The sequence below is a fragment of the Mustela putorius genome, unplaced genomic scaffold (genome assembly GCF_011764305.1).
Source record: "Mustela putorius furo isolate JIRA1106 unplaced genomic scaffold, ASM1176430v1.1 tig00000129_pilon_pilon_pilon, whole genome shotgun sequence".
Classification (NCBI taxonomy): domain Eukaryota; kingdom Metazoa; phylum Chordata; class Mammalia; order Carnivora; family Mustelidae; genus Mustela; species Mustela putorius.
In genome coordinates this window covers 5,593,637-5,620,595 of record NW_025421290.1, presented here as the reverse complement: position 1 = coordinate 5,620,595, position 26,959 = coordinate 5,593,637, and the positions used below count along the sequence as shown (strand labels likewise).

The window sequence follows — 26,959 nt, the reverse complement described above, 5'->3', positions numbered from 1 at the left end:
TCTCCCCCATTCGATTCATTTTTCGCACCTTCTATATGTCTTTTCTAAAAGTATTCCTTTGAAGGTTGTATTCCCTATATTCTTTGTCATTCTTTATTCTTTTCCCTTTTTTCCTCTTGTAACATTACTTATTTAATCCAGCAAATTGGTATAATTTTACTTTCTTGTTATTTTATATGCTTATTTTTTTATGCCAAGTATGAAAGTTTATATTTGATTCTAATAGAGTAAGTGAAAGCCTTGTGAATTACTAAATTGCATTTCCACATATGGCGTACCACTTGATGTAAGGGAAATGAGCACTCATATTAGCAATGATAATGTAATAGTACAATGCTTTTAGATCATTTTGATAGTATGTGCTAATGGCCTTAAATGCTCATATTCATACCCTTGGGCCTAGTTAATTTCAAACCTTAGAATCCATTTGAACAAAATAATCTTAAATAATGAAAAGACTATGTGTAGCATCCTTAACGTCTAATGATAAGGGAGAATGATTTTTTGGACTATTATGTAGCCATTTAAAATTATGTATAACATGAAGAAAGTTCATAATTTTAAAAACAATTAAAATTTGGACCAACAAGAGAAGTTAGCAAATATAGATTTCACATCCAAGGTTGGTAAGAATATAAATTCACACAGTTTTGTTAAAGGGCACTATGGCAGTGTTTTCATTTAAAATCCACGTACTTTTTGACCTAACAAATATACTTGTAGGTTGCCATACCGTTAAACTGTGGTATGTGCCAAAATATTTGCAGTTATAATCATTGTAGCACTAATTATAAGTCTGTCCAGGGCACTTGGGTGGTACAGTTGTTTGTGTCAGCCTCTTGGTTTCTGCTCAGGTGGTGAACTCATGGGTCAGGGGATCCAGCCCCATCTTGGGCTCCTTGCTCAGCTGGGAGTCTGCTTGAAGAGTCTCTCCCTCTGCCCCTGCCCCAACTTGGGTGTGTGCGGCGCTCCTGGGCGTGCTCTCAAATAAATAAATCTTTTCAAAAAAATCAGTCGGCCCAGTATTATAAACAACATTGTAGAAGACCACATATGATGGCACATATACATGTAAGCACTTACACATCTACACAGGGGAAAAAAAAACCATGCTCTATTTGTTAACTTTTTTCCTCTGGGTAGTAAGATACAGATGACTTATTTTTCTAAATTTTCCTTTAATGATCTATTATTATTCTTATAAAATATATAAAAACCATGAGTATTTTTTAATTAGTAAGAATATTAACTTTATTGCAAAAAAAAAAGACTTAGCAAAGTATAACAAAAATTGTAAACAATAGCTAGTTTTGAGTGGTAGGATGGAAGGTAACATGAGTGTGTGTTCGTGTGTATGTGCCTTTTCTATATTTTTCTTTAGTGAGAAAATGAATATATTCATTTATTGGAAATAAAGGTTTTTTTTTGTTGTTCTGTTAAAAGCATGGTTGATAAGCAACTAATTAACTTAGTGCCAAATAATTTTTATATAACTAACAAAATAACATTTTTATTTTCATTTTAGGCTAGAAATATTCATACAGGAGAGTTGGCTGCAGTAAAAATTATCAAATTGGAGCCTGGTATGTATTAAAACTCTCAAGATGGTTTTTGAATACTTTTCTTGTGTAGTTTATAAATATAGGGCTTAACAAGCATTTTCCGTATTTTTTTCCTTATTTTCCGTCTTCCAAAAGGAAATCTTTGTTGTCAGGGCAGTAGGATATCCAATATGGTTATAATTAAATTCCACCGGAGGTTTTTAGTTTAAGATGAGTTTTGTGTAATAGGTTTGTTGCTAAATAAAGTTTGAAATGTGCACATTCAAAAATTGGAAAGGATAATGAGGGGCGCCTGGGTGGCTCAGTAGGTTGGATGGCTGCCTTTGGCTGGGGTCATGGTCCCAGGTCCTGGGATTGAGCCCTGCATCAGGCTCCCTGCTTAGCGGGAAGCCTGCTTCTCCCTCTCCCTCTGCCTGCTTGTGCTCTCTGTCTCTCTCTCTCTGTCAAATAAATAAAATCTTAAAAAAAAAAAATTGAAAGGGATAATGACAGTGCTCATTTTCTTTTAAGGTTGTAGTGAAATATTTGAACTTCGGTTTTAGCTTTTACGAGAATTCAATTAGGAAAGTATTCATTGGGACACCTGGGTGGCTCAGTCGTTGAGCGTCTGCTTTCGGCTCAGGTCATGATCCTTGGGGTCCTGGGATTGAGCCCCCCGCATTGGGCTCCCTGCTTGGCGGGAAGCTTACGTCTCTCTCTCCCACTCCTCCTGCTGTGTTCCCTCTCTTGCTGTGTCTCTCTTTAAAATAAATAAATAATAATCTTTTTTTTTTTTAAAAAAAAGGGAAGTATTCATTGATCAGGCAAGATATTTGGTAATATTTGGGATAATAGTATTTTATATGTCAGATGTAACCTGGCTGCTTGACTTTGATTTAATAATTCTGGTCTTAGCCTAGTGCCTTTTTTTTCCTTTTTTTTTTTAAACACAGTTAAGTGTAACAGAAAGCTGTTTGTTTTAAAACAGCCAGGGATACCCGGGTGGCTCAGTCAGTAGAGCATGCAGCTCTTGATCTTGGGGTTGTGAGTTTGAGCCCCATGTTGGGTGTAGAGATTACTTAAAACCAAAACAAAACAAAAATACTGAGAAATTTGCTTTGAAAACAAAACAACTGTGTAAAACCTGAAACAATTTTGTTATTTTGATAACCTGAGTCTTCTAAAAGAAGTAGTAGTAGCTTTTTCTCTTCAGTCTTTTTAAAGTGATATGTGATAAAGTACTTTTATGTACTTTTCAAGTACTTTATGTGATAAGTACATATAACAGAAAATTTAGCATCAAAACCATTTTTAAGTGTACAGTTGAGTGGTATAAAATACACTGATGATGTTGGCCACCATCTTCAGGACTCTACATCTTATAAATAAACTCTATGCCCATTATATGGTAACTTCCCATTCCAGTCTTCCTCCTAGCCCCTGGCAACCACCATTTTACTTTTTGTGTCTGATTTTTACTACTCTGGGTACTTGATGTAAGTAGTCTTTTTGTGACTGGCTGGTTTATGTCACTTAGCATAATGTCTTCAAGGCTCATCCAGTTGTCATGTATATCTGAATATTCTTCCTTTTCAAGACCAAATAACATTCTGTTGAATGAATAGATCACATTTTACTTACCATTCATTTGTTGGTGGACACTTGGGTTGCTTCCACGTTTTAGCTCTTGTGAATAATACTACTATATGAGGATGAGCATACAAATATTTCTTTCAGACTTGCTTTTATTCTTTTTATATAACCAGAAGTGGAATTGCTAGATCATATGGTAATTCTATTTTTAATTTTTTAGGGACCACTATACTGTTTTCTGCAGTGGCTGTACAGTGTTGCATTTCTACCAGTAGTGTTCAAGTATTCCAGTTTCTCCACACCCTCATCAACACGTTCTTTCTGTTTTGTTTTGTTTGTTACAGCAGCCATCCTAATGGCTATGAGGGGCTCTCTCACTGGAGCTTTTGTTTGCATTTCTCTAGTGACTAGAGATGCTGAGCATCTTTTCATGTGCTTATTTTTATATCATTTTTGGAGAAATGTCCTTTGCCCATTTTTTAATTAGGTTGCAAACAATTGTTTCTTTGGTTTGGTTTGGGTTGTTTCTTTGTTATTAAGTTTTTTGGAGTTCTTTGTTATAATCTGGATAGTAATCCCATATCAGATATATGATTTACAGATATTTTTTCCCATTCCATGGGCTTTTTACTGTGTTGATATAGTCTTTTGGTTCATAAAATTTTTAAATTTTCATGATGTCCAGTTTGCCTATTTTTTCTTTTGTTGCTTGTGCCTTTGGCATCATCCTCAAGAAATCATTGCCAGGATGCCTGGGTGGCTCAGATGGTTAAGCATCTGCCTTTGGCTCGGGTCATGATCTCCAGGTCCTGGGATCAAGCCCCACGTTGGGCTTTCAGCTCATCAGGGAATCTGCTTCTCCCTCTCCCTTTGCCTCTTCCTCCACTGTGCTCTCTCCCTCTCTACAAATAAAGTCTTAAAAAACAAAAAAAGAAATCATTGCCAAATCTAGCCAATAAGCTTTGCTGTATTATAAGAGTTTGTAGTTTTAGGTCTTACAAAGTCTTGAGTTAATTTTTGTATATGGTGTTGGGTGAGGGTCTGGCTTTTTTTTTTTTTTTTTTGCTTGTGGATATCCATTTTCCCAGCACCATTTATTGAAAAGATGGTCCTTTCCCCATTGAATAGTCTTAGCAGCGTGTCAGAAATCTTTTTGGTTGAAGGTCAGAAAAAACCTTTGACCATATATGCAAGGGCTTACTTCTAGATTTTCTTTTCTATTCTGTTGGTCCATGTGTCTGTCTTTATATTAGTATCACACTACTTTGAATACCATAGCTTTGTAAGAAGTTTTGAAATCAGAATGTGTGAATCATCCAATTTTGATCTTTTTCAACATTGTTTTGGCTATCTGAGGTCCCTTGAGATTTCATATAAATTTTAGGTTAAGTTTTTCTAATTCTGCAAAAAAATGAAAAAGGAGTTGTAATTTTTGACCAGGTAGGTGAATATTTGGTGATTTGTTCATTTAAAAAATAGAGCATTTTGAGAGTAGAAATTCAGGTCTTCAGCCAAGTATTATAACTTGCCAAATAATTTGTTTATGATATTTCTTGTTGTTATGAATGGCATTTCCCTCCTTACTCTTTCTAGTTGGTAACTGTTGATCTTTATGTAAGTCATTGATATATTAGACTTATTTTCTCTCAGAAAGTTGGCTTTTCATAGATAGCATTTCATTAGATAGCTTTTCATGCCCTTTTGCCCTTAGTTTAATTTTGTCAAACATTGATCTTGCCAAGTCCACTTTTTTATTCTATTTGTGTGGCATATTAATAGGTAGATAGAGCTTCTATACTTGGGCCTGTCATTTTACTTTAATCCCTTCTGGGTCATTGGTTTTTAGGTGTTTCTCTTAATCATATTTGAGTTTTATTTTATGACCCAATCTTAATCTTTCTCCTTTTGATACATGAGTCTATTACTGTATTATTTAGTGAGATGTTTGATCCTTTGTCCTGGTTTTTTTTTTAATGTTTTTTGAAGCTTTAAAAAATTATGTCTAAATGTTTCTTTTATTTTTACTGCTGATAATTGGAAAGGTACACAGTCTCGTTTTAACAGAGGATGGTTTACAAGACTTTGATTAATATGCTTAAATATGTGTTTTTGGTTTATTGATTTAAGCAATAAAAGTCATTGACTTCTAGGGTTAAAGATATTGAATTTCACGTTTATACCCTCCTGCCTCTTCATCTTCCTGTTTTCAGACATTGGTTAGTTTATTTGGAGGTTTTTGCCCGAGAATTCTTTTATTATACTGGGGCATTGAGTGTGTGTTAGTCTGCATATCTTTTAAGAATTATACCAATTATTTGAACTTTGTTTTATATATTAAGTGGATTCAGTGCTCACTGTTGGTCTTTTCATGCCATGGGCCTGCCATTCTGACCAGCTTATTTTGTATCAGCTATTAATAGAATGAATTATATCATCACATACATTTTGCTCTATGTATTAGCAATAGTATTATTTGAATCCACAAATTGATTATTCATCCCAAACTTGCCCTTTCCTCAGTCTTCCCCATTTTGAGAAGCAGTCAGCTAAGCAAATATCTAGGTGTTGTCCTTGGGATGTCTTTCTTTTATTTGTATTCCGAGTCAGTCTGTTAACAGGTTTCTTCAGCTCTACCTCTAAATGTGTCCTGCATCTGTCTACTTCTCTTTATTGCCTTTTCTACCCTCCTAGTCTCCCTATTTCCTCTCCCACACCTCCCATCTGCTACCATCTAGTTGTCACAAAGCCACCAGACTGATCTTTATAAAACGCAAATCAGATCATAGTGCTCTCCTGCTTCAAGCCTCCCTGAAGCTTTCAAGTCACTTAGAATAATACTCACACTTTTAACATTGCTTATAAAACCCTACATGATTTGCTTTGTCTGCATCTCTAAACTCATCATGTAACTTTTTCCCTTCTCTCCTCTGCTTTCATTTTCTTTTTATTTCAACAGTCCAAGATTAAACTAACCCTTCATTCTACCTGAAGTACTATTTTGCATTATCTTTTGAACAAAAGGCTTCTGGTCATTCACATCTCAGCTTAAAAGTTATGTCCTCAGAGAGACTGATTTCTGACTACCTAATTTAAAGTAGCTATTTAAGCGCTTGTTATTTTAGTTCTCTGAAATAAAATGTATATGTTTATGTATGTATATGTATTTGTATAATATAAATTTGTAATGGTTTCTCTTGACTGTTATATTTCAGCATCTGAAACAGTATATTTTAAATTTTTTTTTATTTTTTATAAACATATATTTTTATCCCCAGGGGTACAGGTCTGTGAATCACCAGGTTTACACACTTCACAGCACTCACCAAAGCACATACCCTCCCCAATGTCCATAATCCCACCCCCTTCTCCCAAACCCCCTCCCCCCAGCAACCCTCAGTTTGTTTTGTGAGATTAAGAGTCACTTATGGTTTGTCAGCATCTGAAACAGTATAATACAGCACAGTAGACACTCAATAAATAGTCTTTGTACAAATGAATATTATAAATGTCTTTCTTTTGCCATTGAATAAGAATGACCATTTGACTAAATCTACAACTATTTGTATCACACATTCTTCCACCCTCAAAAATCTATAGACATTTTCTCCTTGTATAGTATTAGGGAAGACTGTAAGGCCGTCTTGGCATTTTTCCTCTGCAGGTTTTGCTGCTTCTGCCTGATTGTGGCACTAATACTACTTACCTACTATAAGCTGTGATATTGAGAAAATAATACCTTAATATTTATTATATCTTCAGATTTCAATTCATTGTTAATAGTAATTGTAATTTTAGTAAATTTATGAAGTAGCAACTATAAGTTTTTCTTATACTATAAATATATATACTTTTTTCCATTTTATTTTATTTCTTTTTGGTGTTCCAGTATTCACTGTTTAAGCACCACACACAGTGCTCCATGCAATACATGCCGTCCATAATACCCACCACCAGACTCATGAAATCCCCCACTCCCCTCCCCTCCAAAACCCTCAGTATACTTTTCATTTTAGTAAATACTTTGATTTATTTTTATTATCTCTCCTTTAGAATTTGAGGAATTGATCTGGCTGTGACAGTGATTTAATTCCTTTGGGTTGTTTCATTACATCTTATTCATGGATTTTTCCTTTTGTATTTTGCCTCTTTAAAAAAAAAAATGTTTTTCTGTTGACCATAGATTTTTATATCTTTTTTTTTTTTTTAAGCATTTTCAGTAAAGCCAAAGTAGGTGGTGTTTTTCACATTTTTGGAACAGGCTTAAGGGAATGATTAGGTAAAAAAAAAATATGGTATGCTAATGAATTTTCCCAAAATTCAGTTCAACTTCAAATAATTCTGGAGACAGCTGTATTTCAGAAATGAATTCTTAACTGTACTCAGCAGCTTTTAAAAAAAATCATGCTAAAGCCAGTATAATACAAAGTGCTTCCTTGTATCGATTTAACAGATGAGCTGGTTTAGAATTATATTTAGACATGAAAAGATAATTATTTGCCAATATGACTTAGAAAAAGCCTTGTGTCTGGTAAAACATAAACAAGACTTTTTTAAGTAAATGTTTTCCCAGCTGTAAACTCAATAATCCTTTTCCCCAGGTAAAAATAGATTATTGAAGTTTATACTAATTGTACAGTCCTGAATTTTATTATAGACTTACCTCACAATTTAATCTTAAAGATTATTGTATTTATAAAATATTATATTTATGTAATAATATATTTAAAATTTTGCTAAAACAGATTGCTTTTGCAACTCTAATACTCATAAAAATTCTAAATGAAACTTAGAGTTAAAAATAAAAATAAATTAGCACAGAGAATTTTTTTTAATTAGCCACAAAAATAAAAGAAAAAGAAAATGTCAGCATTCTTTCCTGTGTCTCTGTATTTTTGCTGCCCTTCATATACACAGGCAAATAATTATTTTTAAGAATGATTAAGTCCTTTCCATATCTTGTTTTTATACTAGATACTTATTAAATATGCATACCATCTTACAAATGGTGACATTCAAATGAAGTTGGGCTTCCTAGTGATTAGTATTAAAAATAAATAATACTGATGATACCATTTTGATATTTTAGTTTCATTTTCCATCTCTTTGTTCAGACATAAGGACTGCCCTAGAAAAGCAGGCAGATAGTATGATGATGCATGTCACCATCTTTTCCTGTCTGTGCCTGAATTGCAGCCTTCCCTCTAACTCATTTTACAGATGCTCATTTTGCTCAACAAGTCTGTAGCTAGTGGCAGCCAACAGCCAGAACAGAAGCAAGATTCTTGGGAAAGCTGATCCTCAGAATCCTACTTTCCTTACCCATTTTCTTCTCCCATTATAACCCCTCTTTCCTGGCAAAACTAAGGATAGTATTTTCAAGTTATGCACATGCTAGTTTGTTTAAAACTGTAAAGAACTCACACTAGCGAAAAGAAACCCAAACAGTCTGATTTAAAAATGGGCATAGGTTCCGAGTAGACATTTTTCCAAAGACGACATCCTGATGGCCAGTAGACACATGAAAAGATGCTCAGCATCACTCATCATCAGGGAAATGCAGATCAAAACTACAATGAACCATAAGAATGGCTCTTATTTAAAAAAAAAAAAAAAGTATGGCTCTTATCAAAAAGAGAAGAAGTAAGTGGGGACGTGGGGAAAATTTTTACAATAGCCAAGATACATATATATGAAGTGTCTGTCCATGGATGAGTGGATAGAGATGTGTGTATATGTAAAAAAAGAATGCAGCCCTGCCGTTTGTGACAACATGGATGGATTTAGAGGACATTATGCTAAGTGAAATAAGTCAGAGAAAGACAAATGCCATATGATTTCACTTACATGTGGACTCTAAATAAAAATAAAAACCAAGTTCATAGATACAGAGAACAAATTGGTGGTTGCCAGAAGGTGTTGGGTGGGGGTAGGTGAAATGGGTAAAGGGAGTCAAAAGATACAAAATTCCAGGTATAAAATAAATCATGGGGATGTAATGTACAACATGGTGACTCTTGTTAGCAATACTTTATTGCATATGTGAAAGTTGCTGAGAGAATAAATCTTAAAAATTCTCATCACAAGAAAAAAAATTTTGTAATTACTGACAAACTGTAACTAGACGTATTGTGGTGATCATTTTACAATATAGACAAATATCAAATCATTATGTCCTACATCTGAAACTAATACAATGTTGTATGTCAGTTACACCTCAATTAAAAACAAAACCATGGGGGCACCTGGGTGGCTCAGAGGGTTAAAGCCTCTGCCTTCGGCTCAGGTCATGATCCCAGGATCCTGGGATCAAGTCCCACATCGGGCTCTCAGCTCAGCGGGGAGCCTGCTTCCTCCTCTCTCTCTGCCTGACTCTGCCTACTTGTGATCTCTGTCAAATAAATAAATAAAATCTTAAAAAAAAAAAAAAAAAAAAAAACCAAAACCATGAGCTTTGCTTATAAGGATGGGATTTAATAAAATCATTACCCATGGTGATTAATGTGGTATACCTTGTGTCCTTGTTTTTTAAAATGCTGAATTAGAAATGTTCATGAAATAATTCAGCATTTTTAAGTAAAATAACAAATTAAATGTACTTCATTGATTTAGACAGTTTTCAAAATGAATAGGAATCTGTATCTTTGGATGTTTAAAGCTTTTCTCAGTTACTTCCATTTTATTTTATTTTATTTATTTGAGAGAGAGAATTATAAGGGAGGGTACAGGGAGAGGGAGAAGCAGACTCCCTGCTGAGCGTCAGGAAGCAGGTCAGATATGTGGGTCTTAGTCCCAGGACCTAGAGATCATTGACAAGAGCCAAAGGCAGGTGCTTAACTGACTGAGCCACCCCTCAGTTTTGTTTTATAATACTTCATCTTATTTGCTGGAAGTATAAACAGAGAAAGTAAATTTTTAAAAAGCCAAAATGTATATAAAGATTTAAGCAACCATTAATTTGCCTTGTTAATGTTCTTGAAAGAAATCCCAAAGTAGGAGCTTTGGCCAAATAGGTCACATGTCAGGTATTCTGGGTAAGTGCTTGTTCTTGCTTTTTTAGTATTTAACTTCTATTTTAAAATCTGAGAATTTTGATTTTTCAAAATAATCTGTGAAATAAAGTATAAAGTTAATATTACTTAGGTAAAAATAAGTATCCTGCCTTCATTATTTGGAAGGTTCACAGCTGAATTGGAAAAGTTAAGTTAGGGTCACACAAGTGCCCACCAGTGTTTTTTTTTTTTTTTTTTTTTTTAAATAGGCTTTAAATAATAGGTACAGAAAGCTAATAAAGCCTAAATAGACTTTTTCTGACATTTTATAGGTAAAAATCACTTTGTTTTTCTAAGGTACTCAATTTCAGTTAGATCCCAGTTTGCTTCTTGAACACAAGATAACACTGAAATGAAGATATTTTTGTTTCTGTGTAATTTAAAAGGTGAACTTCAATGTCTGATTCTAAATTAGTGAGCTTAAAACTGATAGGATTTTCTCTGTAGATAAATTTTCAGAATCTAAGCGAGGCATCCCAAAGAAAATGTTTTGTTAGAAATGACTGTTCTATTTACATTCTGTGTTCATTTTGCTCAGTGGAAAAAACTCATATTTCCTTATTAGCAACAAAAACAATCAAATCAACAAGACATTTGAAAATTATCTGACAGAATTTTAGCATTGAGTTAATTGGTTTTCTGGAAATGATACTGTTAATGTATTATCTGTATAGTAAAATGAGTTTTTCCCTTTGTTATCTCTCTTTAATGTTGATTTCATTTCACTTCAGAAATATATTCAGTACCAAAAGTACTAGTACCAAAAAAAAGTGCTCTTCCTTTTATTTTTTTTAAAAAAAGAAAGCTCTTCCTGTCACTAAGTTGTTACAAATATCAATTAAAAGTGCTACTTTTTGCATTGTAATTTTACTGTAAATGATACCACAATTTTTAGGTTACTGGATTCTTATTTTCAAAACATATGTTTGAAAACAGTAATTTGTAAAACTTGAATATCCACCCATAGTGAAATGGTTAAATAAATTAGGCTATATTCACAGAACTTTAAATTATTTTTATTATGGTAAAAGTTAGTTACCTGTTATTAAGCTTTACTGTCTTAACCATTTTTAAGCTTATAGTTTAGTGATGTTAAACATATTTACATTGTTGTGAAACAGATCTCTGGAACTTTTTCATCTTGGAGAACTGAAAGTCCATATCTATTAAACAGCAATTCCCTTGCTCCCTTTCCCTCAGCCCTTGGTAACCACCATCTACTTTTTATATATATGTATATACTTGATTGCTTAAGTTACCTCCTATAATTTGTCCTTTTGTGAGTGGTTTATTTCACTCAGCATAATATCCTCAAGGTTTATCCATGTTTTGGATATATACCTAGATAAAGGATTAGTAGTTCATATGGTAGTAAATTTTTAATTTTTTGAGGAACTGCCTTACTGTTTTCCATAATGATTGTACCATTCTACAGTGCAGAAGGGTTTCAACTTCTCCATGTCTCCATTAGCACTTGTTATTCTGGTTTTCTTTATAACAGCTTTCCTAATGGGTGTAAGGTGATAGCTTGCGGTTTTGTTTTGCATTTCTTGGATGGTTAGTGATGTGGAGCATCTTTTTATATGCTTCTTGCCATTTGCATATCCTATTTGGAGATATACCTACTCAAGTCTTGGCTATGTTTTAATTGGTTTTTTATCTTTTGTTGTTGGGTTGAGGAATTCTTTATATATTTTGGATATTGACCACTTAACAGATACATAGTTTGCACATATTTTCTCCCATTCCACATGTTGTCATTTCACTCTGTTGATTATATCTTTTTTTTTTTAAGATTTTATTTATTTATTTGGCAGAGAGAAATCACAAGTAGGCAGAGAGGCAGGCAGAGAGAGAGGGGGAAGCAGGGTCCCTGCTGAGCAGAGAGCCAGATGCGGGGCTCGATCCTGGGACCCTGAGATTATGACCTGAGCCGAAGGCATATGTTTAACCCACTGAGCCACCCAGGTGCCCCTATTTATGTCCCTTGATTGAAAAAAAAATTTGTTTGACATAGTCCCAGTTATCTATTTTTGCCTTCATTGGCTTGTACGTTTGGTGCCATATCTAAGAAATCATTGCCAAATCCAAAGTTAGGAAGTTTTTATCTAAGAGTTTTATAATTTTGAGTCTTACATTTAGATCTTTAATTCATTTTGAGTTAATTTTTGTACATATATAGTGTAAGATAAGGGTACATCTCCATTCTTTTATATGAAAATATTCAGTTTTCCTAAGATTTATTGTTGAAATGACTGTCTTTTCCTTGTTGAGCTGTCTTGACACCCTGGTCAAAGATAATTTGATCATAATTTTGTGGGTTTATTTTTGGGCTCTCTATACTATTGATATATGTGTTTTTATAGAAATAGCATGCTGTTTTGATTACTATGGCTTTGTGATGTGTTTTGAAATCTGGGAGTATGAATCTTCCAAATCTGTTTTTTGTTTTGTTTTGTTTTGTTTTTTCCCAAAATTATTTGGGGTTCTTTGAGGTTCCAAATGAGTTTTGGGATGATTTTTTTCTATTTCTCCAGAAGATGCTATTGGGATTTTGGTACATAAAGGTTATGTTGAGTCAGTAGATTGCTTTGGGTATTTTATTGACATCTTAACAATAGTAAATCATCTTATTCCTGAACATGGGATGTGCCACCCAGGCGTTTCCCTCCTGCCTTTTAATTTTAAGTAGGCTTCATGCCCAGTGTGGAACCCTATGCGGGGCTTGAACTCATGACTCTGAGATTAAGACCTCAGCTGAAATTATCACATGCTCAACTGACTAGCCACCCAGTCACCAAGAAAAGGCTATTTCTGATCTGGGCTTCTAATTCCTGGCTCATCCAGTCTTTTAACCACTGTTCTGGTTCACTTTACAAACACTGGGCTTCTCTCTGTTTTCTAATGTGCCAGACACACTCTTGCTGTAAAGCTTTTATATTTGCTGTTCCTTGTGCCTAGAATGCTATTCCCTTGGGGATCCATTTGACCTACTCCCTCACTACATTCATCTGTTTGCTCAGACATCACCTTATCAGGAAGACTTTTTTGACCCTTCAGTCTATGTAAAAATAGCGCTTAGCTCCATCATTCTCTGTTCCCAAACCCTGGTTAATTAACTTTTCTTCTTAGCACTTATAGCACTTCACATGTATGTTCATTTGTTTTACTTTCTGTTGCCCACCCAGAGAGCAAGTGCTTTGTCTGTTTTTGTTTGTTTTTTCTACTAATACTTCCCCAGTGCCTGACAGGATCAGCACCCAGTAAATGTGACCTGCCTGCCTCACTTCATAGTGCTAGTATTACTTTCATACCAAAACCAAAGGCAGACCAGTGTCTCTCATAAACAGATGCAAAAACTCTCCACAAGATACTAGACAACTAGATCTTAAGGACATTTTGAAGAGGATATCCAGGGGGCTTGTTGGTCTAATTTAACTTGAGGACTTTGGCTTTCCTTTTCTTGAGTAGATGTTACAGTAGTGGTTTCTAAATTTACTGTGTTTAGTGTTGTTTTTTGTTCCATGCATAAAGCAAAGACAATAGAGAATAAGATTCTTCTGTAGTAAATGTAAATGACCAGCAATTAGATGACAGATGACAGAGAGAAATGAGTAAGAAGATTAAGGAAAATAGATGTATTTATGAAAAAGATTGCCTGATATGGAATTAACTGTCAGGATGAGACAAATTATATATATGCATGTTCCTTGCCCTCTTTCCTTCCTGCCATCCAAAGGGGTGAAGGAAGGGAATGTAAAAGAGATATATTTCGATATCTATATAGATAAAGATATCAATATATATAATATATATAAAATATATATATATTTTTTAAATCAAACCATTAAGTATATCAGTAGCCAAGAGTTAAATCTGTTTTGACAGGTTTGTTCTCCAAAACAAAGAATGGAGATGCATAATCCTAAAGTGGAATGGTTATGTCAATATAAATAGCTGTTGTTACAAACTGTTTATAAACCAGGTACTTATAACTCGGAAAATACTTATCCAAACAGAAGTATTTAAAACAGTGTTTCTGAAACTTGCCTGATCTTAGGAATCCCCTGAAGATTCTGATTCAGAAAGCATAAAGTGGGACGCCTGGGTGGCTCAGTTGGTTGGACGACTGCCTTCGGCTCGGGTCGTGATCCTGGAGTCCTGGGATCGAGTCCCACATCGGGCTCCCAGCTCCATGGAGAGTCTGCTTCTCTCTCTGACCTTCTCCTCGCTCATGCTCTCTCTCACTGTCTCTCTCTCAAATAAATAAATAAAATCTTTAAAAAAAAAAAAAAAAAAAAGCATAAAGTGAGCCTAACGAAAGTGTCATTAACACAAATAGAAAGTTCAAAGAGAAAATTGGTTCTTAAGGAAAGATATTGGCGCTACAAGACATCTGGTTGGAAATAACAGGTACTTAGTCAAAACTGCAAATACGGGGTTCTGTATTTCTCAGCTAGTCTCATCCTTATATTGTGTAAGCATGAAGAATGAAAATTCTCTTTTTTGAGGAAATAAACTCAAAATCCATTGATACGTGAACAACAGAGCTGGAACCTGTAAGCCTGAGGCTTCTGAACCTAGTGGATTTTAAGCTTTTTCTCAAAAGAAAACAGTAGTCTGTCATCTCCCAACCAGAAGAATAAAGCGAACCCAAATTTAGATCATTTTGAAGAAGCTGATGAAACCCATCAAAGAATAGTTACATCTGTAATGAATAACTGTATTTAGCTTCTCTGCCTTTCAGGATAGAACAAAAATATTATCTTTATATAAGTCTGTTTCATGGTGCAGTTTCAATTCAAAGATGAGTCTACCCACTTTGGATTAAAGCTTAAGACAATGGTGAAACAGATATATAAAGAATATATTCAAAACTGGAATTTATTCACAAAGTAAAGGATATCGAAGAAGGTGCAGTCCCCAGACATCTGAGTTATTTAAGAGCTGTTCTTGTGAACTCTAGCTTCCAGCTACCACTGTAGAAAACTGTTGCTCAGTCTCACCAGGACCCCACCTTTTCTGGCAGAAACCTCATGTAGCTTCTGCTAGAACCACAGTTGTGGGGTGGGTCTCCACCTAAATTTACCCAGAAAGTAGTGGTTTGTTATTAGTATTAATTCAGCCATATTATTGGCTTTTAAAGGTCAGTTTAAGCATTTACATACCATTTGAAGTTAACATTATTTGTCAAGTTACTCCCGTGAGAAAGTCTGATTTGGAACAGACTAAATCCCAGACTTAACTGGAGCATTTTTCAGCACAGCTCTGATAGGACTTCTGTGTACATTTAAAAGTGAGAGTAGGCTAAAATCCAAAGAATAGCATAAATTAACAAAGTTAGGTAATTCTTTACTCTTCTTTTCCTTTGTAATTCAGGGCTTCCTGGTAAAGTGAAGGATAGGCTAGAATCTAGCCCCCTTGTTGGAGATTAACTGGATAAATCAGTTTTTTTTTTTTTGAGGTTTCAATATTTTATTCAAGTTTTACTTTAAGTGATGTTAATTATTAAAAAATAAACTGAGTGGCGAGAATATAATAAGTCCAATTTCGATTCCGAGTGTAGTCACAATGCGATTATAGTCACAGAGACTCTTCCCAGCTCAGAGCTGGGACTCTTAGAAGCTATTTCATACTCTGGTGCAAGGGCAGAAAACCACAACATGAGAGGGAATTAAGTCCTGAATTATTGGCTTCATCACATCCAACTTTTCCACCCCCAAAATGGCACAAAAGAAACAGCTACCACACCCTGCAGACTACTTTTGGTGTAAAAGAGGTGATGGACTGGAGTGGAAACAGGTCAGGAAAATCTGTCTAAAAAAGTCTCTTTCAGATGAGTGTGTACATTACCACCCATGAGTCTCTCCTTCCTTCAGACAGGAAACCCAGTTCAATTCTCAAGAAGTCATAATTTCATTCATGTACTCAATACCAATGAACAAAGTGCCTACAAATTATCAGCTTCCATTTGCAGCCATTTCTAGATAAAAAAGAAACCTGAACTCTGTAGAGGGGGTCCCAAGCTCCTCCAAGTCTACAGCTCAAAGGACTTTTCTTGGAACTGGGTTTCTTCTGTACCTCTGAAAGGGTAACACCTTAAAGCTGAATCATCTTTAACCTGGAGGTCTAACATGATATTTAGCAATACTTGCATCCCAGACATACAACATTAAAAGGTACACTAAATTCTGAAGGTAGCTATGCTCAAAATAGTTTAAAATTAAACGATTACACAGTATTCATTTATGCCTGAAATTCCAGTCCTAGACCAAGCTTGTGGCCGCCAGCATTGACATTCTTGCCATCCAGCAGAGCTGATAGTGTCAGTTTGATACCTGGCTTTAGGGTCTGAGTGTATCCTAAACCTATCAGGCTGGAGTTGTTCACTTTAGCCGAGAAGCAGGCATCAGGGTCGATCTGATATTTGGCTGCTATTCCAAAGCGAGTGTTACTATTTCCTGCAGTCCAGGTCAGATTGACAGCGGTCTCTAACTTCTTGTTCACCTTCTGATAAATGGAGCCACCAAACTCTGTCCCATCATTTACATTAGTGTGGAGCTGGAACTCGTCAGTCTTGTAGCCAACCGCGAAGTTGCTCTGGGTCACTCGAGACTTCGCAGTCTCAAAATTCATCTGGTAGCCAGCCAGGCAGCCTTCATAGCCCAGCACCATGGCACCCTGGACTGAAGGACCGGCAATGTCGAAATCCACATCGCAGCCCAGGTTGATGTGCTCCCGCTTATACCCTGTCTTGATTTTTGCATTTTTTTCCCCTGTGTTTGGTGAGAAGGATGAATCAAAGGTCAGCTTCAGTCCACGTGCAAGCTGATCTTCCACAGTGATCTCTGTGCCTAGCGTGTTGTCAGTGTTCCATTTCTCTGTAAACGTCAGACCATATTCGGTCCACCTGTACTTGGTTTCCAGACTGCCCGTCACTTTGGTGGTCTCAGTGTTGGCTGAACCTGAGCTTGTAAATTCCAGTCCATTCTCAGATTTTGTTTTCAAGTCAAGTTTTATTAAGCCAAATCCATAACCCTTGGTGAAGACATCCCTGGCAGATTTGCCAAGATCAGCATACGTGGGAGGCACAGCCATCTTCTGCTTAGCGGCGGCAGCGGCGGGCTCAGCGGCTGCTACCGCGGGGGCTGCGTGGATAAATCAGTTTTAATGCCATAATGGAAAAGGGTCAGGTAGAGGAGTAAGATAAGGAGAAATGGTATTCTGGTATCCAGGACTGGACAAAGAAAGCCTCTATACCTAGGTGGGCAAGCCTTCTACTCTAACTTGCAGGAACTACTCCCTACTTGTGCATAAACTGATAATGGTACACATAGATCATCATCTTTTAGGATTATCTCCATTGAGCTCCTTCTGCTGGCAGACAGTTAAGAAATATTTTTTTACAAGTGAAATCTTGCCTTTTACAACAACATGAATGTATCTAGAGAGTATAATATTAAGCAAAATAAGTCAGAGAAAGATACCATATGATTTCACTCATATGTGGAATTTAAGAAACAAAACAAATGAACGAAGAAACAGAAAACCATACTCTTTAAACTACAGAGGATAAACTGGTGGCTACCAGAGCGGGGAGCGTGAGGGGATGGGTGAAATAGGTGAAGGGGGATTGAGGACACTTACAATGAGCACTGAGTAATGAGTAGAACTGTTGATTCACTGTTGTATTCCTAAAACTAATATAGACAGTAAACGTATGTTAACTAACTGGAATTAAAATAAAAACTGAATACCCCCCCCCAAAAAAAGACTGCTATACAAAATGAAGTTTGATGGTGACAGTACCTTTTTAGGTGGTATTCCTATAATAAACATGAAATTCCCATAACTAACAAGTATTTCATTTCAATATAACTTTTCCTAAAGAACTTTCAGACAGGTTTGTAATAAACAAAGTAGAAAATACAAACAAAAAGAAGTAAAATTACTTCTTAATTTTACCACCCAGACATAAACATTATATGTTTTCTGAGACATTTTTTCTGTATACATATGTACTTATATATAAAACATCCCTTTTTTACTCAATATGTCATGAACGTATTTTCATATAAAATGTTTTAACTATTATATGTATAACTGTACTATAAGTTATTTATGTATATTTTAAAGATTTTATTTATTTATTTGGGAAAGAGAACACGAGTGGTGGGGAGAGTCAGAGAGAGAAGGAGAAACCGACTCCCTTCTGAGCAGGGAGCCCGATGTAGGGCTCCTTCTGAGGACCCTGAGATAGATGATCTGTGCCAAAGGCAGGTGCTTTATTGACTGAGCCACCCAGGTGGCCCCCATCTTTTTTTTTTTTTTTAAGATTGTTTTTATTTATTTGAGACAGAGTGCAAGTGGGGAGAGGCAGAGGGACTATACGTTATTTAATCATTCATTATTAAGTCACATTGTATAAAACATTTATCTCTGCAATCTCCTTCAGAAAAAAAAATTTTTTTTTAATATTTTATTTATTTGACAGAGAGACAGTGAGAGAGGGAACACAAGCAGGGAGAGAGGAAGAAAGAAGAGCAGACTCCCCGCAGAGGAGAGAGCCCAACGCAGGGCTTGATCCCATGAGCCCAAGGCAGAGGCTTAATGACTGAGTGACTCAGGCGTTCCTAAGAAAAAAAAAATTAAATGACATTTTGAGTTAAAAGATTTTATTTTTAAGGCTTCTGTGTTTTAGAAAGAATGTATCAGTTTATATTCTCACTGAGATATTAAGAGCATCTAATTCCTCATCTCTAACATTTATTGTAAAGTTTTCCTTCCATTTTCCCATGACTTAAAATATAACGTGGTGTCTGAGTTTTATCATTTTGTTTTTCAGGTGATGATTTTTCTTTGATTCAACAAGAAATATTTATGGTTAAAGAATGTAAACACTGCAACATTGTTGCCTACTTTGGGAGCTATCTCAGGTAAAGAAAAAAAATCTGTTCTCCTTGTATTTTATAAGTCTTTACTACCGCTCTCCCTTCTTTTCATGTAACTGCTGTTACATAAAAATTTTTAAAGTTATATTAAGTTTTCTCGGGTTTTCTTACTGTCTCCCCAGCTGTATTAGTGATACCTCATTTATGCAGTTATATCTTATCTGGCAATAAATATTACAAATGATTACAAATAAGTGTTTTAGCTTATTAAAGTGATTTTATTCCAAACCATTTAAGACGGTAAGTTACTATGCTTTTCTGTATCTGGAAGACTCCGCCAGGGCAATTTCCTGTAGACCCTGTAATCCGTTCTAAACCTTGGTGTACTGAAGAGGGGAAGCCTTCAAAGTATTCAGTGATTAAGAATTAACTAGCTAATATAATTTTCTTTCTCTTTCATATTAGTCGAGAAAAACTGTGGATTTGTATGGAATACTGTGGTGGTGGATCACTTCAAGATATTTACCATGGTACTGTCAATTTGACTTTATATTTTAAAACTGACTTTGACTTTAATATTGTTGTTTTTATTATTTGTGGTTAACCACAGATATTGATAGGTAGATAAACTGTTTTATATTCTTCCATTCTGCTCCTATAGTATTATTGTGTAAAAGAAATCTAAACTTTATTTTTATTGGTAATCCAATTAAATTTGCTGAAACCTGAACTGAGAAATCTAAGAGTTCTTGTACAATCCAACAAATTTTACTTTTTAGATACAGTTTCTAACCTACCTAAGAAAGCAGTATAATTGTTGCTATATTTTTGTGTTAAAAATATATAATTTTTAAACATTTGAAGTATTTTTTATTGAGCATTCTGTTAGGTGGTTAGGTCATTTTCTGTGTTGAATTAGATTTTACTATTTAGAAATAATCTTCATTTTGGCTGTACAATTTAGCTTCCAATTTGTTTTGTTGTTGACAATTTCCTGGTTTTCTAGAGTTTATGAGACTAAATAGAGATCCTTATAATAAAAGTTTTTCTTTTCTTTATTTAACTGAATATGGAATAGTAAAACTCCCATTCCAGCTTTGCTTTGCATCATTTATTAAGAATTATGTGAAATACTTTCAAACATTTCTGTGCGGAAATCTTTATATTGATAGCCTTATCAAATTTCAATCATCAAGTTTATAAATACAACCATAGTAAATGTAAAAATAAGTGCTAATCAAGTTCAAATAATATTTGTAGCTTGCAAGATCAGATTTTTAAAATAACCGATAGAGGGGCAGCTGGGTGGCTCAGTCATTAAGCGTCTGACTTTGGCTCAGGTCATGATCCCATTGTCCTGGGATCAAGCTCCACGTCAGGCTCCCTACTTGGTGGGAAGCCTGCTTCTTTCTCTCCCGCTTCCCCTGCTTGTGTTCCCTCTCTTGCTGTGTCTCTCTGTCAAATAAATAAACAAAAATCTTTAAAATAACCGATAGAGCAATTGTTAAATAAACTATGTTGCACCTGTAATATGGAATACTATGCAGTGTTTAAAAAGATGAAGTAGCTCCATTTATACTGACCTGAATATATCTCTCCAAGGCTTCTTTTTTTTTTTTTTTTTAAGATTTTATTTATTTATTTGACAGAGATCACAAGTAGACAGAGAGGTAGGCAGAGAGAGAGGAGGAAGCGGGCTCTCTGCTCAGCAGGGATGTGGGGCTTGATCCCAGGACCCTGGGATCGTGACCTGAGCCGAAAGCAGAGGCTTTAACCCACTGAGCCACCCAGGCACCCCCCAAGGCCTCTTTTTAAATGGAAAAAGTGGATCAAGAAAAAATATGTATAGCATAATCAGTCACACTTAGACTTTTAAAAATATAATTTTTTTATGTTAACTTTTTTTTTTTTTTTTAGATTTTACTTATTTATTTGACGCAGAGAGAGAGAGAGAGCAGAAATAGGCCGAGCAGCAGGCAGAGAGAGAAGGAGAAGCAGGCTCTCTGCTGAGCAGGAAGCCCGATGTGGGGCTCAATCCCAGGACTCTGGGATCATGATCTGAGCCGAAGGCAGCCACTTAACCAGCTGAGCCACCCAGGCATCCTAAAAATATAATTTTTTATATTCACATTACATATGATTCAATGCACAGCAAAATGAAAGGATATGTACCAAATTGATAAGTCATTACTTCTAGGGGAGGGTAAGGTGAGACTCATAAGTAAAATTTTGAATTATAATAAAAATGTACTGATGTATTATTTAATCATAAATTAATAAGTATAATAATAATCTAATTTTGTCACATAACCATGACAGAAAAATAGTTGTGACTGATATCTAAACTCTGGACACTGCCTTTTTTAATTTAAATAATATTACACCACATAAATATTAAAAATATATAAAATATTACAAAGAGTTTTTAAAATGAGACTGAGCGGCACCTGGGTGGCTCAGTCGGTTAAGTGTCTGCCTTCAGCTCAAGTCATGATCCCTGAATCCTGGGATCGAGGCCTGAGCTGGGCTCCCTACTCAGGAGAGAGTCTGCTTCTCCCTCTCTTTCTACTCCTTTCCCCTGCTTACTGCTTGTGCTTGCACACACACTCTCTCTCTCAAATAAATAAATAAAATCTTTAAAAAGCAAGAGTAAATCCCATTTTTTTAAAAAAAAAAGTTTTTTTTTTAAAGGGTTTTATTTTCTTGGGCACCTGGGTGGCTCAGTGGGTTAAGCCTCTGCTTTTAGCTCAGGTCGTAATCTCAGGGTCCCGGGATCGAGTACCACATTGGGCTCTCTGCTCCACAGGGAGCCTGCTTCCTCCTATCTCTCTGCCTACTTGTGATCTCTGTCTGTCAAATAAATAAATAAAATCTTTAAAAAAAAAAAGTTTTATTTTCTTAAATACTAGTCATTTTCTTATGTATCCTATCATACTAGAATTAGTCTTCTCTTTTATCCTATTGTTGATTTTAAAGAGTTATTGGCGAAAACTCTATGCCATTCAATTTAAAATTCCTTTCTGTGATTTTGTGAAGAATTATGATTATTTATATGAAAAGTTTTCATACCATTATAATTTTTATTCACACTTTTACAGATAGAACTCAAGAATATGGATAAATAAAACTATAGCTTGCATTTTTACATAAATTTTTTAAATTAATTAAAACAATTGTTTTAAGATATGAATCTTATTTATTAAATTTTTCCTTTCCATTTTTTAACCTGATATTTGTTCAATCAAATTGAATACAAGAAGTATCCATCCCTGTATATTGTATACAAGATAGCATAGTAAACAAGAATATCTATACTTACTATAAACTGTTAATAAGATGGCTTCCCTTATTTTATTATTCCATCAAGTTGCTAAATATCAAAATTTTATGTTCCTGTGTAGATGTAGACATCCAGTGATTAAAATATGCAGTAAAATATTTCTTTTAAGGGAAGGTTATGTATAAGTACCTAATTCGGTTTCACTGTCACCAAATACCACCCCAGATTTCAAATATTCTCATGGTATTGCAAAACTTTTTTTTAAGAGAGAGAGAGAGAGAGAGAGAATGAGGAGGGGGCAGAGGGAGAGAGCTCCATGGAGCCCAACACAGGGCTTAATCTCAGACCCTAAGTTCATGACCTAAACCAAAACCAAGAGTCCCATGCTTAACCAACTGAGCCACCCAGTCATCCCTGAAAGGCATATTTTTTGTGTCTGGTACTTAACAAAAGGATTTTATATTTCATAATAGAGACCTGGTTGTCAGAAATGACCTTGGGGTGCCTTGGTGACTCAGTCAGTTAATCATCTGACTCTTGATTTCTGCTCAGGTCATGATCTCATGGTCATGGGATCAAGGTTGCCTCCCCCAACTCTCCGCCCCATGGGGCTCCAGGAGTCTGCTTCAGAGTCTCCCTCCCTGTCCCTCTGCCCCTCCTCCCAAGAACACATGAGCTCGATCTCTCTTTCAAATAAATTTTAAAAAGAAGGGGCACCTGGGTGGTGCAGTTGGTTAAGCCTCTGACTCTTGGTTTCAACTCAGGTCATGATCTCAGGGTTGTGAGATTGAGACCCACATTGGGCTCTGCACTCAGTGCAGAGTATGCTTGAGATTTTCTCTCCCTTTGGCCCTCCTGTTCATGCTCTCTCTCTCTCTCTCTCTCTCTCTCTGTCTCTCTAAAATAAATAAATCTTAAAAAAATTAAAAAAAGATAGGGCACCTGGGTAGCTCATTGGGTTGAGGTGCGTTGACCACCTCTTGGTCATGATCTCTCAGGGTCTTGATCTCTCAGGGTCTTGAGATTATGCCTCGCCTTGGGCACTGTCCTCAGCAAGGAGTCTGCTGGAGATTCTGTCTCTTTCTACCCTTCCCCTGCTCACACACTCTTTCTCTCTCTCTCCCTAAAATAAAAATAAATAAAATCTTAAAAAAAAAAAAAAAAGAAGAAGAAGAAGAAGAAAAAGTTGTTACCTGGATACTTAGGTAAGGTTCTAGATCAAGCCTTCCTCTTTTGAAAAATATAGCAAAGAATTATTCTAAAGAAATAATATCTTGACTTTTAATAAAGTATATATTGCCTTTCAATACATTTCAACAATTGATCTCTTTATGGTTCTCTACTTCTTCATATAACTGTAATTAATTATGTATGTTTATCTCATTTCTTGGCTTTATTTTAGAAAAATTGTTCAGAATTAAGATCATGTCTACTGTTTTCTATAGAAAGTCCTGTGATGCCTAGTATTACGCTTTGCACATAGTGAATCCCTATCTTTTCAGTGACCGAAGTTGTTATAGAGTAAATCTTCCATTTTTAAAGTAAATTTTGAAGTTCTCAACTTTACTTTCTTTTTGTTTCCTAATTACAAGAATAATATATGCTTGTGTGAGAAGTCACCCAATGATATGTACAGAAGTTTTATAATAGTTTGTCATTTTTAAGGTAGACTGTTTTTAATCTGTTATATTGAAATGTATTACAATGTGTTCTCTCTTTTTTCCTAGTTACTGGGCCATTATCGGAATTGCAAATAGCCTATGTATGCAGAGAAACTTTACAGGTAATACATTTGCTTATGTGGATAGAAAGGCAGTTCTAGTTTCACGATTGAAAACTATAAAATGATGATCTGCCCTAAAGAAAAAGAGTAAGCCAAATGATTTTTTGTTAACCTTTCATATTGTAATTTTGTAAGCCTGGTTCTTTATTCCTGAATGAGTCATAAGAATTCATTTAAACTGATGCTGGTTTAAACAGTGGTGATGTCTGGGGTTCCATTTTGTCAAGCTTGGTCCTTAGTTGCTGCAGAGCTAAGGAAAGCCACAGGTGTGAATTGGTTTTTGTGAATGAATCACCAAACTTCTTAATCGTAACAAGTTGTCTTTCCCTTTAAGTTTTATGACAGTAGAAGGAATCCTTTTGCATAAAACATGAAGTCTTTTTTACTGTTTCTCCCAAAATGAGAATAAATTAGCAAACCATAACCCAGAATGTTATCTGGAACTTCTAGTTCTATTATTAATCCTTAATAAGTATTATTGATAGCAGAACCCCATTTTATAGTTTTGGTCAACATTGTATTAAACCAGAAGTTTCTTTACTTCTTTCAGAACCTGTGAGAGCTTTTAGTGTGTTTAACCAGATTGTAACCCTTTAATAAAGTGTAGAGTATGCAGCATTTCTCCCAATGTAGTTATTTTTTAGTGCCTCAGAAAACTAGCAAATAATAATTTTGTTCATATCCTTTAAAGCATTTAAATTCAGAATTAAGTAGTAGTGATTACATTTTTTATTTTGGTAATTTACAACTGATAATTGTTAATTAATGCTTCTATCCCTACATTTCCTAGGTCTTGTACTTTGTTTACAAGTGAAATTGATGTTCTGTATGTTCTTTTTCCATATTTTGGAAACTGGGAGATTGACTTAAGAGAAAACTCTAATTTCTAAGAGTTGGTTTCCTCATGCTTTAGAAGACATACATGTCAAATCTGAGTGTTAAATACACAAAAGTAAATTCGTCATACATATATATATTTCTGTAATAGTCCCGTAACTTAGATATCTAATCTACTTTTTGAATTCAGATAAAATACAAAACTAATCAGACATCATAGCAGAGAATTGTTCACAGATTCTTTTTTTAATTTTAATTTCCTGAAGTCATTGCTTTAAGTAATGGATAGAGTACTAAATGGTAGTAAAAAAGAAAACGAAAACTTGAATTTGCATTGTCCCTAGTATATGACTAACAATCTTTTTATGGTTCTATTCCCCAAGTATATAAATGATCATTGGTAAGGATGCCCTCCTAATGCCCATCTAATTAGTAAGATGCCCTTACTAATCTACCAAGATTAGTTCCAATTTTGAAATTCTATTATGCTGACAAACTTCCACCTTTGGTGTCTGTTGACAGATGAATGGAGAAGGCATAGTGTATATATACAGTGGAATATTATTCAATCATAAGAAAGAAGGAAATCTTGTCATTTGTGACAACATATTTGAATGTAGGACATTGTACTGAGTGAAATAAGCCAGAAATAAGCCAGGCACTAGAGACAAAGACTGCATAAGTCACTTATATGTAGAATTAAAACAGTTGAACTTACAAATGTAGAGAGTGGAATGAATGATGGCTACCAGGAACTTGGGGGTCAGGGATGAGAAATGCAGAGATGTTGGTCAGACTATAAAGCCGCAGCCAGATAGATTGACTGATGACTAATGTACAGCATGACAATAGTTAATAATACTGTACTGAATACTGGAAATATGTTGAGAGTAAATTTCAGGTGCTCTTGTTACAAAAAGACCCAAACCGTAACTATGAAGAGATGATATGTTAACTAGCTTGACTCAAATAATCACTTCACTATATATGTCCATATCAAATCATCATGCTGTACATCCTATTACAAATAATTGTTATTACATAAAATTTTTTTAAAAAAATAAATAAGGGCAGAAATTGTCAGAATGGAAAAATGTAAGACCCAACTAGATGCTGCCTGTACTTTTATAAAAACACAAATAGTCAAAAGTAAAGAAAAAGATGTATCATACTAACTATTAAAGAGGAACTTGGAGTGGCCATTATTATATCAGATAAAGTAGACTTCAGAGCAAAGACTAACACTTCTTTAGGGCCACTTCGTCAAAGATATAACAACCCTAAATGTTTAAGAAAACCCCAATAACACAGCTTCAAAATAAAAGAGCAAAAACTGAGAGAATTGTTAGGAAGATAGACATACAATTATAATCACATATACTCCTCTCACAATAATTTTGTGGAGCAAGTAGGCAGAAAATCAATACAACCAACCAGCTTGACCTAACTGACATTTCAGTCTAACAGTGTGATACATATACTTCTCAAGTACCCTTAGAGCATTTATCATGATAGACCATATTTTGAGCTATAAAATATGTCTTAATACATTTTAGAGGATTGAAGTAATACAAAGTATGTTCTCTGATCACATTGCATTAAATTAAAAATTAACAGAAGTATTTCTGGAATATCTCCCAATATGTGGAAACTAAATAAAGCACTGTTAAGTAACCCATGGCTCTAAAGAAGAAATCAGAAGAGAAACTAAAAAGTATTTTGAACCAAATGAAATGGAAATATAACACATGAAGATTTGGGGTATTCCTAAAGCAATACTTAGAAGGAAGTTTATAGCACTGAGCACTTCTATTAGAAAGGGAAAAAAGGTCTGAAATTAGTATCTTCAAATTCCACCTTAAGAAAATTTTTTAAAAAATCAAATTAAATCCAAGGTAAACAGAGAAAGGAAATAATAAAGAATAGAAGTCAATGAAATAGCAAAAATATGAAAAAATCAATAAAACCAAATACTGATTCTTTGA

The 26,959-nt window shown here is 34.9% G+C and overlaps 2 protein-coding genes across 6 annotated transcripts in view; one reads left to right on the top strand and one right to left on the bottom strand.

The window, feature by feature from the left end:
- The window catches only part of MAP4K5 (mitogen-activated protein kinase kinase kinase kinase 5), a 109,264-nt gene that overhangs the window by 24,085 nt on the left and 58,220 nt on the right, over nucleotides 1-26,959 (top strand). For all 5 annotated transcript variants that reach the window (XM_045069292.1, XM_045069307.1, XM_013056028.2 and 2 more), the window contains exons 3-6: nucleotides 1,526-1,583; nucleotides 19,029-19,119; nucleotides 19,540-19,604; nucleotides 24,082-24,137. In XM_045069292.1, the coding sequence (XP_044925227.1) occupies nucleotides 1,526-1,583; nucleotides 19,029-19,119; nucleotides 19,540-19,604; nucleotides 24,082-24,137 (270 nt within the window). The remainder of the gene's footprint in view (nucleotides 1-1,525; nucleotides 1,584-19,028; nucleotides 19,120-19,539; nucleotides 19,605-24,081; nucleotides 24,138-26,959) is intronic.
- Nucleotides 15,752-17,332, bottom strand: LOC101678398 (voltage-dependent anion-selective channel protein 1-like). Its single transcript, XM_045069321.1, has one exon. It carries the CDS (start codon nucleotides 17,279-17,281, stop codon nucleotides 16,430-16,432), a length of 852 nt encoding a protein of 283 aa, XP_044925256.1. The 5' UTR covers nucleotides 17,282-17,332; the 3' UTR covers nucleotides 15,752-16,429.